This window comes from Caloenas nicobarica, chromosome 1 (genome assembly GCF_036013445.1).
Source record: "Caloenas nicobarica isolate bCalNic1 chromosome 1, bCalNic1.hap1, whole genome shotgun sequence".
In the NCBI taxonomy this organism is placed as follows: Eukaryota; Metazoa; Chordata; class Aves; order Columbiformes; family Columbidae; genus Caloenas; species Caloenas nicobarica.
Window position 1 is genome coordinate 193,019,823 of NC_088245.1, and position 15,158 is coordinate 193,034,980.

At 43.5% G+C, this 15,158-nt stretch overlaps 1 protein-coding gene across 1 annotated transcript in view; it reads left to right on the forward strand.

Moving 5' to 3' along the window:
- FLT1 (fms related receptor tyrosine kinase 1) overlaps window positions 1-15,158 on the forward strand; it is a 117,045-nt gene that overhangs the window by 80,035 nt on the left and 21,852 nt on the right. Inside the window, exons 15-17 of the mRNA XM_065631578.1 lie at window positions 1,984-2,115; window positions 8,080-8,186; window positions 11,419-11,557. Coding sequence (XP_065487650.1) covers window positions 1,984-2,115; window positions 8,080-8,186; window positions 11,419-11,557 — 378 coding nt within the window. The remainder of the gene's footprint in view (window positions 1-1,983; window positions 2,116-8,079; window positions 8,187-11,418; window positions 11,558-15,158) is intronic.

Sequence of the window (15,158 nt, forward strand, 5' to 3'; positions counted from 1 at the left end):
TATTCTGTCTCACTCCAAAACCTCAGCCAGCCTGGAGGTGTAGGCACAAGGGGCTACTATGGAGTCAGTGGGGAAAATATACCTCTCAATTTACATCTTAGAAGAGTCATCTCCAGAAAAAAAGTCTTTCTCTCCATTTACTATAGAGGGAGCCTATGGATCAGGTGTCTCAGCCAGCATATAGCTAGGCAGGAGAAAACCAAGCTTCTGTGATGTGTGTAGGAGTACCAGGAGGAGTCTGTGGTCAGGCATGCAAAGTCTGCTCTAGGTTCATAGCCTAGCCACCAGACTAATGCCATACCTGAAGTCTCCAAAACCAAAATGCATCTGCCAATGGCTGGGGGAATCCAGGTCTCACGCAGCAGAAAGGAACAGCTTCCCAGGTAGCATGTTGCAGCTACAAGAAAACTTTGGGAGATATTTACTGCTGTGTCCAGAATGTGCCTTCAAATATCAGCTAATGCTACATGTCCAGCTTTCATGGCACCACAGTCACGGAAATGTTCCTTGGAGATTTCAGGTGACGATGAATGATCGGGGAAAGGCAAAACCTTTCTCATGGGAATTCATCCACATTTGGATCAGAAGCATACAATGAGCTAGTGTTACAGGCTCAGTAAAAAATGTTCAAAGTGATTTGGTCTGCATGAACTTGAATCCTAAATGTGCTCTTCAATAGCACTGTTTCAGAAGGTTTGTGTTTAGGGTTCTGTCCTGTGTTATTGGAAATTACTATAGCATGAATAAAAGCAACTGGGAAAAACACTGAGAATTTCTCCAAATGAGTTATAAGCCTGTGCAGACCTGCAGCACAGGCACTAAATTTAATCTAGAGCCAGATTCCATGAAGCTTTACAGTGACCACATGATTGAAATGTGCGTTATTAACACTGTCTTCTAAAATGAATGTGATGTGTCTAACTAGAGTGTAATGCAACAACTAAGTTGAGGAGCCAGGAAGATGTCTCTAGAGGGTAGGTCAGAGCACTCTAGTTACCCTGTTTTCCCAAAAATAAGACAGGGTCTTATATTAATTTTTGCTCCAAAACTTATTACTTTTTTACATGTATAGCTGCCTGGACAGCATTTAAATAGACTTTTTTAATGAACCGTAGCTAGGGTTCATTTTTGGAGTAGGGCTTATATTTTGAGCATCCTCAAAAATCCTGAAAAATCATGCTGGGGCTTATTTTCGGGGTAGGTCTTATTTTTGGGGAAACAGAGTAGGTGTCTGAAATACGTTTTGGTGGGACAGTAGTTCTGACGGAACCAAACACACAAGCGTGCACCTGAGTGCACGTTTCCTGACTATGTGGTTCCCTAAAGGCAGTCCTGAGACCAAATCTGCTCCCTGTCTCTTCCTCACTTGCTGTGGTATTATCCAGACTGACTTCTGTGTTTACCTAGCTGGAATAAACAAGATATTGAAGACTTCAGGTAACTCTTACATTTTAGGGTGCACCTCATGGGACCTCTCTGCACGAGCTGGGGTCCTCCTGCGAAGGGGCCTGTCATCCCATGCCACATGGGCAAGCAAAGATTTGGAGCAAGTCTGTTGCCCATAGGTCCAGTGTAGACACATAGAGCTGGGTCTTGGAAGTGCTCTAAGCTCAAGCTGCTTCTGGTGCAGACTTTCTCCAGTAAGTAATCAGACCACCCATTTTCCAAAAGTTGGAGGCATGCTGAAGAACTCACTTGGATGCAAGTCTGGGCACAGTCCTAATCAGTATACATGACAACAAGTGCTCCCAAGAGTATTCCCTTAGGCTGAGATTTTTCATTCACAAAAGTGCTTTGTAAACACCAATTTCCAAAAGATTCCCAAAACATCCAAGTATATTTGGCTTTCCTGCAGATAACATTGTGCTGTGCAGTCTGCGGCTCATTTCTTTTGAGAAGAACTTGAAGCAGATATTATTACACAAGCGCCTGTTTTTGTTTATATCCTGGCTCCCTCTCATTGCAAAATACTTCATTTCACAGGAATAATTTTAGGGCCTGGAAGCCGAATGCTGTTTATTGAAAGAGTAAAAGAGGAGGATGAAGGACTTTACCAGTGCATAGCCACCAACTTAAAAGGGTCCGTGGAGAGTGCAGCATATGTCACAGTACAAGGTAAAGCATGACGTTAAATGGGAAGAGCAAGCTTGCGAGGATGATATTCCTACTCAGGCTGGAAGGGTGAGGGTATGACCTGGGGCTCATGTGATGATCTCTGAAGGCAGCAATTTGAAGGAAGTCCTAGCGAGGGAAGCGTACCAGGTTGGAAAGGAAGCCCATCAGGAAATGCTAACTCAGAGCATGTTTACACTGAACTAAAAAGAAGAATTGCTTCAACCCAACAAAGATCAGGTCAGGGTAGAAGACAAATGTAAATTTAGTATCATCAAAACAAACAAAAAACAGAGTAAGGAACACTCTCCTACCCACTCCTTTTCCCATCTCAGGTTAATTCCATTGAAATTAGAGGCCTGGGATATTTTCATTTGTTTATTTTCAATGTAAAGTGAACTGCCAAGTTAGGCTAGAAGATTTTAGCCTGGCAGTAGCTACACATGCATTTTCAAAGGTACTTGTAAGAAGTAGGTATGATCTAGTTATTTCTGTAACCATTATTGAGCTATTTTGCTATTCATTTAAATGTCCAGCTTTGTTCTGCCTTCTGCCAAGCTTGACTCAGGCCTGTGGCAGTGACTTCTATCAAGAAATTTTACATTGCATAAAAATAAGGTTTGTTCAGTGATTTTTCAGTTTCATCTAATACCCGTTTGGTTCATATATTATGAGACAAGAGAAGCAGGTTGACATTCTCCATATAAGTCAGTGCTATGTATGAATTGAATTTGACATAATCTATCTTATGGATCCCATGTGTTAAGTAAATAGTCCTAAATGCATTTAGTTTCTCTTTATAGAAAACAATTTGACTACCATCAGTTCTCTCAAGCAGGCATTATGTCTTTGTGGATGTTCTCATAAAATTACTAAATGCATGTGAACACTACTGAGTATTTGGATACTACCCTACAGCAGAAGACAATTACAGCTAGTAAATCAATATTGATTTTCTGCCATGAGTGTGTTAGCAGTCTCAGTTAATAGTGATTGCTGATGAAACAATGTTTTTGCTTTAAAAGGTGAGGGACAAGTATAGGTGCATGTGGGCTGGCCTAACTGATGTAATCAAGGAGTTAAAACCTCTCTCCTGATGAATAATACTAAGGGTTTTATGGCCTCTATAATAGCTAAATGAATAACTTGTGCCCAAGTGCTTGCTGTCCAATGCATCCTACTAATTGATAGTCCTGGAAAATGTAATTAATTATTGCATTGATTTTTAACATTGTAGTAGCTTGGCTATTTATTACAACCACAAGCAGTCTGTCAGATGGCTTCTAGGAAGTCATATCTCCTAGTACATGATCCAGAGGAGAGAAAAGAGAGCTGCCAGGAAGGCTTCTTCTCTGATTACATGTCCTGAGGGACCACTGGCAATGTTCTTGTATGACTCCTATGGGAGCTCTTAAATAGCAGGAGATGAAGACTACCATATTAAAAGGTATAGCTTTGAGACTGGATGAGAAAGAGAGAGATTTTGTCTTATCTACTGTGATAAAGGAGTTTTTTTCACTCATTTCTCTCATTCTTACACTGATACGGAGTGTCTGTCACTCTCCCAGGGGACAGCTGCCCCTCACCCCATCCTTGAGCCTGGAGGGACGAGATCACGGCTTGAATGTGGGGCTCTTCCTAGGCTTTGCCACTTGCTTGTCTTTTGGAGAAATACAGACTCAGACTGCTACTGTGAGCACTAAAGCCTTCCTTCCATCCTGGTGGCTCTCAGAGCTGCAGATCAAAGGGAGCAAAGCAACATCTCGTGTCGATGGCCGTGTTTAGCTGATTGGAAGTGTAGTTTGTGAATGAGTCAGGAAGGAAACTGTCTGCTCTCTTTATTTCCTCTGAAAAAACATTCTTATACTCACAGATAAAACAATGTGCTATTTTTGTATCTGAAATGGATGAATGGATGGTGGAATCAAAGGGCCATGTTTAAATAAACGCAGCCCGTGTTTGGTTTGGAAGCCACGCTTGCTGGGTTGCCTGAGGAGGAGAGGGGCCACGCTTGTGGACATGTCAGAGCAAACTGTCCGCTTGCTCGTGGCTGAGGAGCTGAAGAGGCAGCGAATCTGCAAGGTTGGAACGGGAACAGCCAATGGCTGCCAGAGCACCCAGCAGGCAGAAGGGGGTGTGCCCTGAAAAGCCTGGGGACACAAGCTGCTGGGCACAGGAGGAACACAGGCTGTCTTGGGCAGCTCTCCTTCGGGGGTCACCCTGTTAGCAGAGTGGACAACTTGCCATGAAAGCCTTGCCCTGCTTCTTCTGGGAACCCTCGCACCCACTCTTAGGGGAGCCAGCAATTTAGCTAGTTGCAGAGAGGCTTCACCATTCGAAGGCGATGTGTTGATGAAGGAAGGAGCATCTTTTACAGCTCATGCTTACTGAAATCTGGATGTATAACAAGCAAATGAATACGGCAACATGCACTGTCTTAAAGTTGATTCTTGATAACTTAATGTGATCCCTGTTGATGAAAAGGGAAACATCGCATTTATTAAGCATTCACTGAACTATTCAGACACTATGACATGGGTATTTCCTTTTTAAATTACTGTTTTTCTATCTGTCTATCTGTCTATGTATTTATCTGTCTATCTGTCTTTCTGGCTTTGTATCATATGTTGTGCCTTTTGGGTCACTTTGACTCTGAAGTCATCAGGAATATTTCCATGAAGTTTAACTGGAATTCCCTTGGCTACTGAATGAGGTTCAGCCTGGGTTATGTGGGTGACTATAAGAGAAAAGGTGAACATCAGGGGACACTTAGACTCTTGTCACCCCAGATAGCCACCAAAGGGGATCGGAATGGAGTCCTGGAGGTTCCTAGTTCATCCTCAGCTCAAACCAGGATCATCACCAACACCACATCCAGCCAGTGATGGTTTTGTCCGGCCAAGTCATGAAAACTTCCAAGTATCGGAATTCCTCAGCACCTCTGAGCATCCATCTCAGTGCTGCACTGCCATGACCATGGGATCACATGGATTAAGCAGAGTAGGAGGTCACTTTCGTGTAGGGGTGATGGATGCTTTGGGTGCAGCAGTGGTGTTGGTGCCCCAGGCATTGCTTTTTCCCTGATTGACACCTGACACAGAACTATACCTTGATGTTTAGAGCTGGAATCCTTGTGACACAGCCCATGCCAGTCCAAGGTTTGAGCTTGAGCCTGGAGGGGTCAGTGTGTTAGTCCAGGCTCTCATCCCCACATGCCTGCACGGTCCTGGTGGCACCTGTCGCTGCTGAGAGAGAGAAGCTGCTGACAGTGGCATTTCTTCCCTCACCCCTCTGTAGCACTGCAGAGACACAGGATGGTGCTAGGGGGCTTTCAGAGGGGCTCTGGGGCAGAAGGGGGGCAGCCGCTTGCTGCAGCGAGTCAGGCAGGTGGGGCAGGGCTGCACATGGGGGAAAGTCTGTCTAATGGGGTGGCCTGGTGGGTAAAGTTCTGGAAGGGGTGTAAGGGGGAGTCAGGAATCTTGGGCTATTGGGCAAAGAGAGAGGCTTAGTCTTGCTTACAGCCTCTCCAAACTCTGCTAATCCTAAACCCTTTTCTGAGTGTTCCTGTCTGTTCTGCCTCAAATCAAACCTTTTCCTGCCCAGCTGAGAGGCAGTCAGCCAGCTCTGGCTGCAAGGTTTTTAGCAAGACTAGGAATCTGGCATTTGATAACCCCACTCAACCCCAGCCTGGAAAAATGCTTTCTGGTTGCCTGAATTCACTTGGACATTTCAAAGACAGTACCTTTGCATCTCTTCGCTAACTCCTGGGTAGCAAATGTCAGTGATTAGGGAGCTGCTGCCTTCCACCCCAGGGCTGGTTGTACAATGCCTCATGGGTTTTCTGAGACCCACCATATGTTGCAGCGACAACAAATGAACCTTCAGCCCCTCTAGGTTCTGCTGAATAAATGTCAGAAGCTATTACTCACCATCTGGATGGGTGCTGCTCAGAAGCAAGAGGAGAGTATCCATATGTAAAAGGAAAGCCTGATGCCTGATGCATTGGGCTGTACAATTTATGCTATCACTGTGTCCTATATCCCAATCAAGCCTTTAAAAAATACTTGTGATAAATTAACACTCCTAGTATTTTGGAGAAATAGGTATTTTATATGTCCACTTCTAGTTGCAGTTGTATTTTTCCTGAGTGAGCTTTATTCTCAAAGCTCCAGAATGGACATGCCAGAGGAATCTTAGATATAGGGTACAAACGCAAATCTGATTATCATCTTTAGAGAGGGAAGATATTATGCTAGTTAAGCTGCAGCTACAGGAAGCAATTCAACCTCTGAACAAAGCTCTGTAGCTTTGCCTAAAACCAGGTAGCACATTCTGCTAGATTACCTAGTAAGCTCACCAGTGAGACATCAATCATCCCTTTTTCATGTGTCAGGAGTAACACGAAGCTGCTCAGGGTCTGAAACTGCTGCAAGAGCAGTTGACAAAACTACTGTGAAATCATGTTCAGAATTATTTTTCCGTGTCCTCTAATTTTCAGTCTGTGGAGGGTGTATCAGAATAAGAGGCAGGGCATGAGGAGGTTTTTTTGCATTTGCTACCAATGAGATGGAAAACATATTGTGGGAAGTGTGGTATTTTGATACAATCACAGGATTTGCAAAACAGACTGCTCTGAAATCAGTTGATGAGTCCCCAAGTAGCAGTCTGAAATTAATTTTGTTTGTGCTTTTTTTTTTTTTTTTAAGATCTCTCAATGAGCTCTAATACTCTCCAGATTTCTAATGTTCATGTTTTCTTGCTGCTCTGTTTTCAGTCGTTGTTGTTTTTGTTTTTCACTTTCTGTACTTAATCTGTTCCCTGGTTTAGAGAGCTCTCCCAGCTCCCTGCCAGATGGGTTCTGTGAGGTGCTGCTGGGGAAGGAGAGGGTCTCATGTCCCCTTGGGGATCCTGGCCCCATGCTGCTAGTGTGACCGGCAGGAGACCTGCGGGCACAGAGCCTGCCAGAACAGCAGGTTGGAGGGAGCACTGAGCCCTATGCCCCAGGTTTCTATCCAGTGGGAATGGGGCTCAGGACCCCCATGCCATATTTTGCATGAGCTGAGCTCACAGATGCCAGACTGGATCCATTCAGGTTCGTGGAATCCTGCCGGCTGCATCACGAACCTCCAAGGGAGCCTCCAGCTCTCCCCCAGCAAGTTTTTTGGTGAGGACTGGTGGGTTTCCAGCACTGCTGGGATGGAGCTGAAGCCTGCAGGGCTCAGCCATCTGCATCCCACTGAGCTGGGACAGAGCAGGTGTGTTGCCCAAGGAAAGGCATCAGACGTCCCGGACAGTAAAACCTAAGCAGTGGCACCACAGCTTGTTCCAAGTCACACCTGTATTCGCTGGTGTCTACACCAGCACAAGCCCTCCCTGGAGCTTCTCCTGCATGTTAGCAGCAGCTCTTGCACCATGGCTTTGCCCCCAGGGAAGGACCAGCAGAGCTGGCCTCTCCGCGCAGACCCCTCCTCTCCCAGGGCTGCTGCAGAGTGAGCGTTTTTGAGACCTCTGCTCCTCTCTTGGACGTGAGCTTGGCCAGATGGGTTTCACAGTTGTGTGTGTGTGTGGGGGGTGAAACTGCACGCACAGGCCCACACACACTCTTGCACAGAGAAAATTTGGCTAAAAATACCCTGCAACTGAATTTCCACCTCAAAAGGGAATTACTATGTGACTGGCCATCCTCAGCCTCGTTTCCTTCACCTCCTGCACCTCAAAGAAGAGCTGACTTTTTACTGCAAAACTTATAGGCGGATTGAATGCAATTTTGCTATGTTCAATAAAACAGCTTTGCTGTGGGTACCCTTTTTTTTTTCCAGGTTCTTTGAGCCAGTCCAAACAGAGATTAATACCCTATTGAAAAGAAGCTGGTCCTTCCTGGTATTTTATTTTAATGGCAAAGAAACATAAAGTGCCCTTGCTTTGCAGGTCATTTTCTAATTTTTTTTTTTCTCTTGGTTTTCCCAGGCACATCAGAGAGGTCAAACCTGGAGCTAATAACCCTGACCTGTACCTGTGTGGCTGCAACACTCTTCTGGCTGCTGTTGACCCTCTTCATTCGCAAGCTGAAGACGGTAAGAATGGACAGGGATATCCCGGTGGCACCTGCCTCTCCTTACCAGCCTTTGCTCATGCTAGAAAATCCTTCTCAGGCCACTGGGATTGCTAAGTTTACCAAAAAAAAAAATCCAATTCACTTACTGCTCACCTTTGTTCCTCGTGCAATCACCAGGCTGCTGACAGATGCCCAGGGAGCTGTGACTAGCAAGGCTGAGCATGAGTAAGCCAAGAAGCAAAGCCTGGGTGGGAGCAAGGATCCGAGAATCTCAAGCGTTTGGCTCCCTGGCTCCCACCAAAGGCATCCCCATTCCCTTACAGGCTGTGGGGATTTGGCATCTTGATGTCTTTGAAGATCTGAGTGAGTGGTAATGACAGATCTTCACAGAGGGCGCTGAGGTCTGGTTTGCACACAATGTCTGCTACAATTACATCACTTCCAAAGTGATATTTTACTGAAGCAGTTTTGGCGGTAGAGCCTCTAGAGCAGATGATCCTGTATCAGCATGACAAAGTCAACTGCCTGTGCAGCTGACCCTCCTCATCCAAGCCTGACTGTGATGGTTTAAAGCCCTTTTGTGCTGACAGCACCACATCTGGATTGCGTGGTATGTGCAAGTTAAACCACAGCAGCTGTCATAAGCAGTCCTTCAGTAGTGCAGAAAGATCTCAGAGCAACTTGGAGGATTAAATGTATTTGAGGGAAAGGAGGTATTGGGGCCATGGGGAGCAGTGCAGGACATGAGAGGAGGAATGGCTGCTCGACCCCCTCTCCCTGACTCCCACACCACTGAAGTGCTGAGCCCCAGCTGCCCCCAGCCCGAAAGGTACCACAGCGCAGTGCCACCAGGGTCAGCTCACAGCCACCATGGCTGGGCATGTTCCAGCTGGCCAAGCTCCATGATGACTGCTAAAGGTTGACTGCAGCCCACCAGATCATCTTATCTCAACCTGCATTCAGGCCTACCTGTATTTTAGGTTTTGCACTAAGGACTTCTATTGACTGATGGGAATGCAGGACCAGACCTCGAAACCAGGGTGGCGTGGCAGCAGTCACTCTGCCTGCCTTCCTACTGGCACAAACTTTTGTAAGGAGAAATGCGGAGGAGTTTGGGGAGAAAGAAAAGTAGATGTGAGCTGAAGCTGTGGAGAAACTTTGTAGCTATAGAGAAATTACAAAGCAAGTGAGACCAGTTCTGACTGCTCACCAGTAATGATGAAGCAATTCATAACATGCCTGCAAACCCTCAGAAAAACGTAACTTTTTAAAAAGGAATAAAGAGTTGCAGATTTTTTTTTCTTATGACACCAAAACTTGACATTCTCTTGTTAAATTGTTAAAAGATAACAAAAAAGCCCACATTGTTGCTGTAGAACAAGGAACTTTAAGTAGATGACTTGCGAAGGCTCCTTTTCAGATGAGCCTTTCCAGCTATGGTCTTCTTTATGGTCTTTCTTTATGGTCTTCTCTGTGTTTCTATTATAAACTCGCACTCTCAAGGATTTATGTCTGGAATTAACTCTAAATTAAATTTCATATACAAATTGTGTTGCCACAACAGGAAAAAATACTTTTATTCTCTCTGAGAGCATTTTCTTAAAGCCTGTCTGTTACGCAAAGATGAATGATAAAGTTAACAATTCTTCATCATTCAAAATGTTGTTTCAAATCTCTAATGGGGCCAAAGGTTTGGCTTTCAGAGAATTTGAATAAAGAATCATAGGAAGCTCTCTGCACCTTCCCACTCCGCTATTGCTTTTTCTGGGATAGATCAATTTGAAAGCTCTTGTAAAGTGACTGGTAAGAGCAGTCTGGTACACACATCTCTATCAAGAACTCTTCTTTTTGGAGCACCACACACGCTTCTCTTTCTATCCATATCCCACGCATTTATGTCCTGCCCAGGGTCAGTGGATGGTTTGGAGCCAGACTTTATGCCACCTGACTTTTCCCCAAGCATGCTATCAGTGTAATCATTCTTGGGACTAACCTTCTTGTGTACTTGGGAGGGTGAAAGGCAACTAAAAGAGGAGCTATTAGCTACTGTCATTCTAGTCGAGTTACCTTTGTAACCAAAGCATACACAACTTTTTAAACTGAGGCCTGGAAAAGCATGTATTAGGAACATATTTCCAGGCTGTAGAGGGAGAAAGCTGAAAGTCACAGGGAGCAATTAAAGCAACAACAAAAGAATATATAGATCTGTCTGTGCATTTGTGCCTGTGCCCATGTGCTGCTTCCATGAGTTTAGGAAAAGCAACATGAAGAGTCTCAGTTCAACAGATTTTCCATAAATTCCAACTAATAGCCAGGAAATTAGAACAAACACTAGACCTTTTATATAGGTATGTAAAATAGGTATATATAAATACATATAGATATAAATAGGTATGTATAAATATATATAAGTATATATAAATATATAGAGAAATATAACTGCTCCTGTGTCGAGTCCAGTGGATTACAGTGGCAACCTAGGTTCTCTTTGAAGGAAAATATGTTTCAAAATGGATGGACTGCAGAAAACTTCGGGATTAGGTTCACCTTCCTTTACATTTCCGATGTAAAGTGGATAATTTATTTGATCAGTAAAAACTGAACTTCTGGCAAATTAATTTAAAATTCTGTGTTGTAAACTATGTGTTTGTGTCTGGCTGTTTATGAATTCCTCCAAACTCAAATATTTTCAGTAAATTTTTCAGAAATGATACCAAAGAAATAAAAAATTCTGAATATTTGTAAACAGTTTCTGAGATGGATAACATCTAGTCTCCTGATGACTAGTCTTGCACAACTTCTAACCACATACGATCTATCTTTGCCAGGTATATGGAAAAAATAAACACTGGCAGTTGAACTCCATCTGTTGCATATGGCTGTTTCTTGCTTTGCGCAGTCATGAAGGAAAGTTATTTTTATCAGCAATGTTTAGTAATTTACTGAAAATATTTCTCTTGACTGTGCAGGGGGCCCATATCACAGCACCATAAGTTAATATAAATCCACACGGATTTCACTGAAGAAACCAATATCTCACATACGAGCAAAGCTAAAGGGCAGAGTTTCTTTTATATAAAAAGTCTTGCAATATTTAAAAAAGCCAGAGGGTGCTTACTCAAACCATCTATTGAACTGTGAAACACACAGCCCCATGGACAGAATTGACTTGAAAACCTTGATCCAAACAGGAAGATGCTGACAGATATCATTATCCTCTTTCACATTTGTCCGTATTATTTGTTTTCTAGCCTTATTCCTCTGAAATGAAGACCAATCATTACCTGTCAATCATAATGGATCCTGACGAAGTCCCCTTAGATGAGCAATGTGAACGTCTGCCTTACGATGCCAGCAAGTGGGAGATTGCAAGGGAAAGGCTTAAACTAGGTAATGTTGGCATGCTTCATGCTGGGTTTGCAGTAATTGAATGAGATGTACTTGAATAGGTAAGGAGGAGCGGGGTGTGTTTTAGACACGCAGCCCAATGTACTGCCAGGTTCAGTGTAAGCTATTCCCTACCAAGTACCCTGGTCTGTGACTGACAGCATTTAGGACTGACTGTGTCTAGCTGAGTTTACAGATGTACATTTTGTCTCCATGTAAGGGAACTAAAATACAGACAATAGTGCTGCACTCTATTCTTTGCAGACTGATTTACCTGAAGCACAACATAAAAACAGGGCAATCGAAGGCTTCTCAATCACACTGCTGACTTGGATGATTCTCTCTCTAGACTCAGGAGCCTTACCTTTGGCATTTACTGTAATTTTCTTCCCTTGTAACCCGGTTATGTGTTAATCTGGCAAAAAACCTATGGAGAAATGGGTCCTCACAGTCCACCCTCTACCCCTCCCTGTTTCTCTCTTTCCTCTTCTCACCGGCACACTCTCCACATTTTCCTTCTGTGCTGCTGATTTATAAACATTCCTGTTGGTGCACTACAAATGCAAGAATGTGACACATGAGTCCACACATAAATAAATTAATATCTTCAGAAACTTTGAACCTGCAGCTAGCTTGCCTACAGATACCTCAGTGAAAGACATGGGTTTGGGAGCATTCCTTACTTGCTTAGCCTAGTGTGGGGCTGACAAGGGGGGCAAGAGGGTAGGCACTAGGTTTTGAAGTTGAGGAATCCCTCTGGAAACCACACAGGTTTTAACAAGAGGGTCAACATTAGAATATCAGTGATCTCAGCCTGTTCCTATAGTGCTGTTTGTTCTTTCAGCATTAAATTTGTCCTATGGCAAGGGCTAGAAAATCCCTGCATCTTAGCTAGGAGCTGTAGCAGATTCCTTCTGTCCTTAGGGGATCAGGGACAGAGAGTGATTAAAACACACATACAATTAGGATCACACTTAATTCTCCTGCAATAAGCCACAAGGTGACCAGATGTGGATAAGCACAGCTGAAATACATTGCTAGCAATTTATAATTGTCATACACAATTCTGGGAATGCTGAAACATAACCTTCTGCTGGAGTGTCTTCAATCTTCAAATCGTGTTCTTACAATGATGGAACAAGAACTTCATGTGCAGACAATGTGATCACTGGTTTATGTGATGCTTTATTTGTATATAAACTCCATGGAAAGAATCAAGCAGAAGTGGACTGCAAACACCAAGGACAACCCCATGTTTTGCAGGGTTGGTGTTTGGAGTCTGGAGGTGAGGAATGGTGACCAGAAAATGAGATAAAAGTGGAAGAGCTAGTGTAAACAAATAAAGAATGCTGACAATGAACCAGATTCAGAGAAGTTGGGTATGTGCAGTATGCTAGATTAGCTCAGTGGAAGTCCTGCTTACATGGCAGTTGGCTCAGTCTTTGAGTAACCTTGGCAGTCTCCAAGGGTTAGTGTCTCATAAACACAAAATGTGCTTCTATGTTTTTTAAAAAATATTTTCACTTAGAAATGCAACCCATTCCAGCATCAGATATGTCTGTTTTTCTCTTTCCACCTACTTATCCTCCAGGATACGTATTTATTATAACATTTGCAAGTAAGTATCTCCTTTCAGCCCACATCTCCTTCGCTGTGCATTCCTCCAACACACGTACATGCAGCCCACGGCTGTGATGCAATGCTTATATAACAGGACTCCCCCTTCATCTGTAAGAGCGACAGATGTTACAGGAAATTTCATGCGGGCACCACTGAAGTCACGATAATCAACATTCAGCATACATTAGTCTGACTGAGAGCAAAATGTTGTCTTTTCTTTAGGCAGAAAAACACAGGTGCTATAAATCACTGTCAGTGTGGATGGCGATAACATTGCAGGGCAGCATAAGTGTTGGCTGAGCTGCCACGTATTTCTCACCTAAATCTTGGCCTTGACCTTCCTAATCTATGAGAGGTCACACACCGCTGATGCTGTGGTGCAAGACCTGGAGGGAGTGTTGCCACATGTCTCTGGTGCTATGTCAAACACACCAGTGGTAGATGCTTTCCTGAACCCTGCTCCCCCCTGTGCTCTGCAAGCCCATAGCACTGGCACCCAGCAGATCCTTTCTGTTCTCCTTCACGTGCAGAGCTGTAGTACATAACATAACGGAAAATATGAAGCCATATAGGGGAAAACCCAGATGATTCAATCTGCGGCAGAGGACCTGAGAAGAAAACGTGCCTTTGGGCCTCTGCCTTCCTACATACAAGGAAAGTGGTGTCTGCAAGTGCTGTTTGCTGATGCCCCAGTCCAGCAGCTCACGTGCTCGAAGCACCCAGCTAAAATGGGACTGAAATGGAAACCAAATGGCATCCAAAACTCCTTGACTGATGGCTATGTTCACTTTAATAGGTTCTGAATTGCCCCAGGAAACCAAAGTCAAGTGCAGAACATTTAAGTAGAGCATTTTGATTCCTTGGTCTGGTAATAGATGCTGCAACATGTCACACCTGAGCATCACCCCAAACGTGGCCACTGTAGCTGCTTGAGGACTGTGACAAGTTGACTGCTCAAATGGTTGGGTAACTTAATATTCCTCTGTTTGATGATGTTATTTAATAATTTTGTAACTACCTTGTGTGTCAATATAAGAGACTCTTGCAAACGCAATCTGTTAGTGTCATAGACACAATGCACATACTAAACTGTTGAGTTCGATCTGTGCTGTGAAAAGTTAAAGCATCCCTATTCTGCACTAACATTTAGTGTGGTACAAACAATAGGAGAGCAACAAAGGCTAATACATCAAGTGTTATTACAGTTTCCCGTTAAATCACAATCGTTGTTTAGAGAAGGAAGTGTTGTTTCCAGTGCTCATTCTCCTTTATGAAAGGTTAGCAGCTTTGTGTAGCTTTATGAGCTAACTGGTATGTTTTCCAAGTGGTGACTAAATAGGTTATCTCCATGTGGGAAGTGAGTTAACAGTGATGGAAACAGATTAAAGCTATGGATTAAACAAAGGTACGATGGGTTTTACAGGACCTCAAACCGCAACTTCATCTTGTAGAAACCACCAACAGTCAACACATTAAGGACTAAGAACATCAATTCACAGAGAAAAATGAGACCTTAATGTTAATGTTCCTTCTCTTATACATCTGATATATGCAGCAACTGAAAAAGGTGACTGCAGAATTTCAAAGATATACACTGATTCACTTGTATTTTTGTGTCAGAGTCTAAACCCTTCACACACCAAGGCTCAGTCTGTTGATGCTTTTCATCCATCCAAATTAAGTTCTTTATGGGTTTTGTTTGCTGTAAAAAATGCGACGCTTCTGCATTTCTAGGGGAGAAATAAATTTCTGGGGTTGTTTTTGGCTTAGTGTATTCCACTTCATGTTTCCATTGCTTTGATAACATATGCTGTTTGCTTCTACTGACAGACATACTGAGAATTCCGGTTTAGAAATGGGATACACATGTAAAAGGTAGTACCTATTTAATTTAATTTAGAACTGACATCAGCTCTTTTTCTCTGCCTCTGAGTGTCTGGGTGGGATTCATCTCTCCTGTAGCTTTAGGCATCAACAAGGTAGA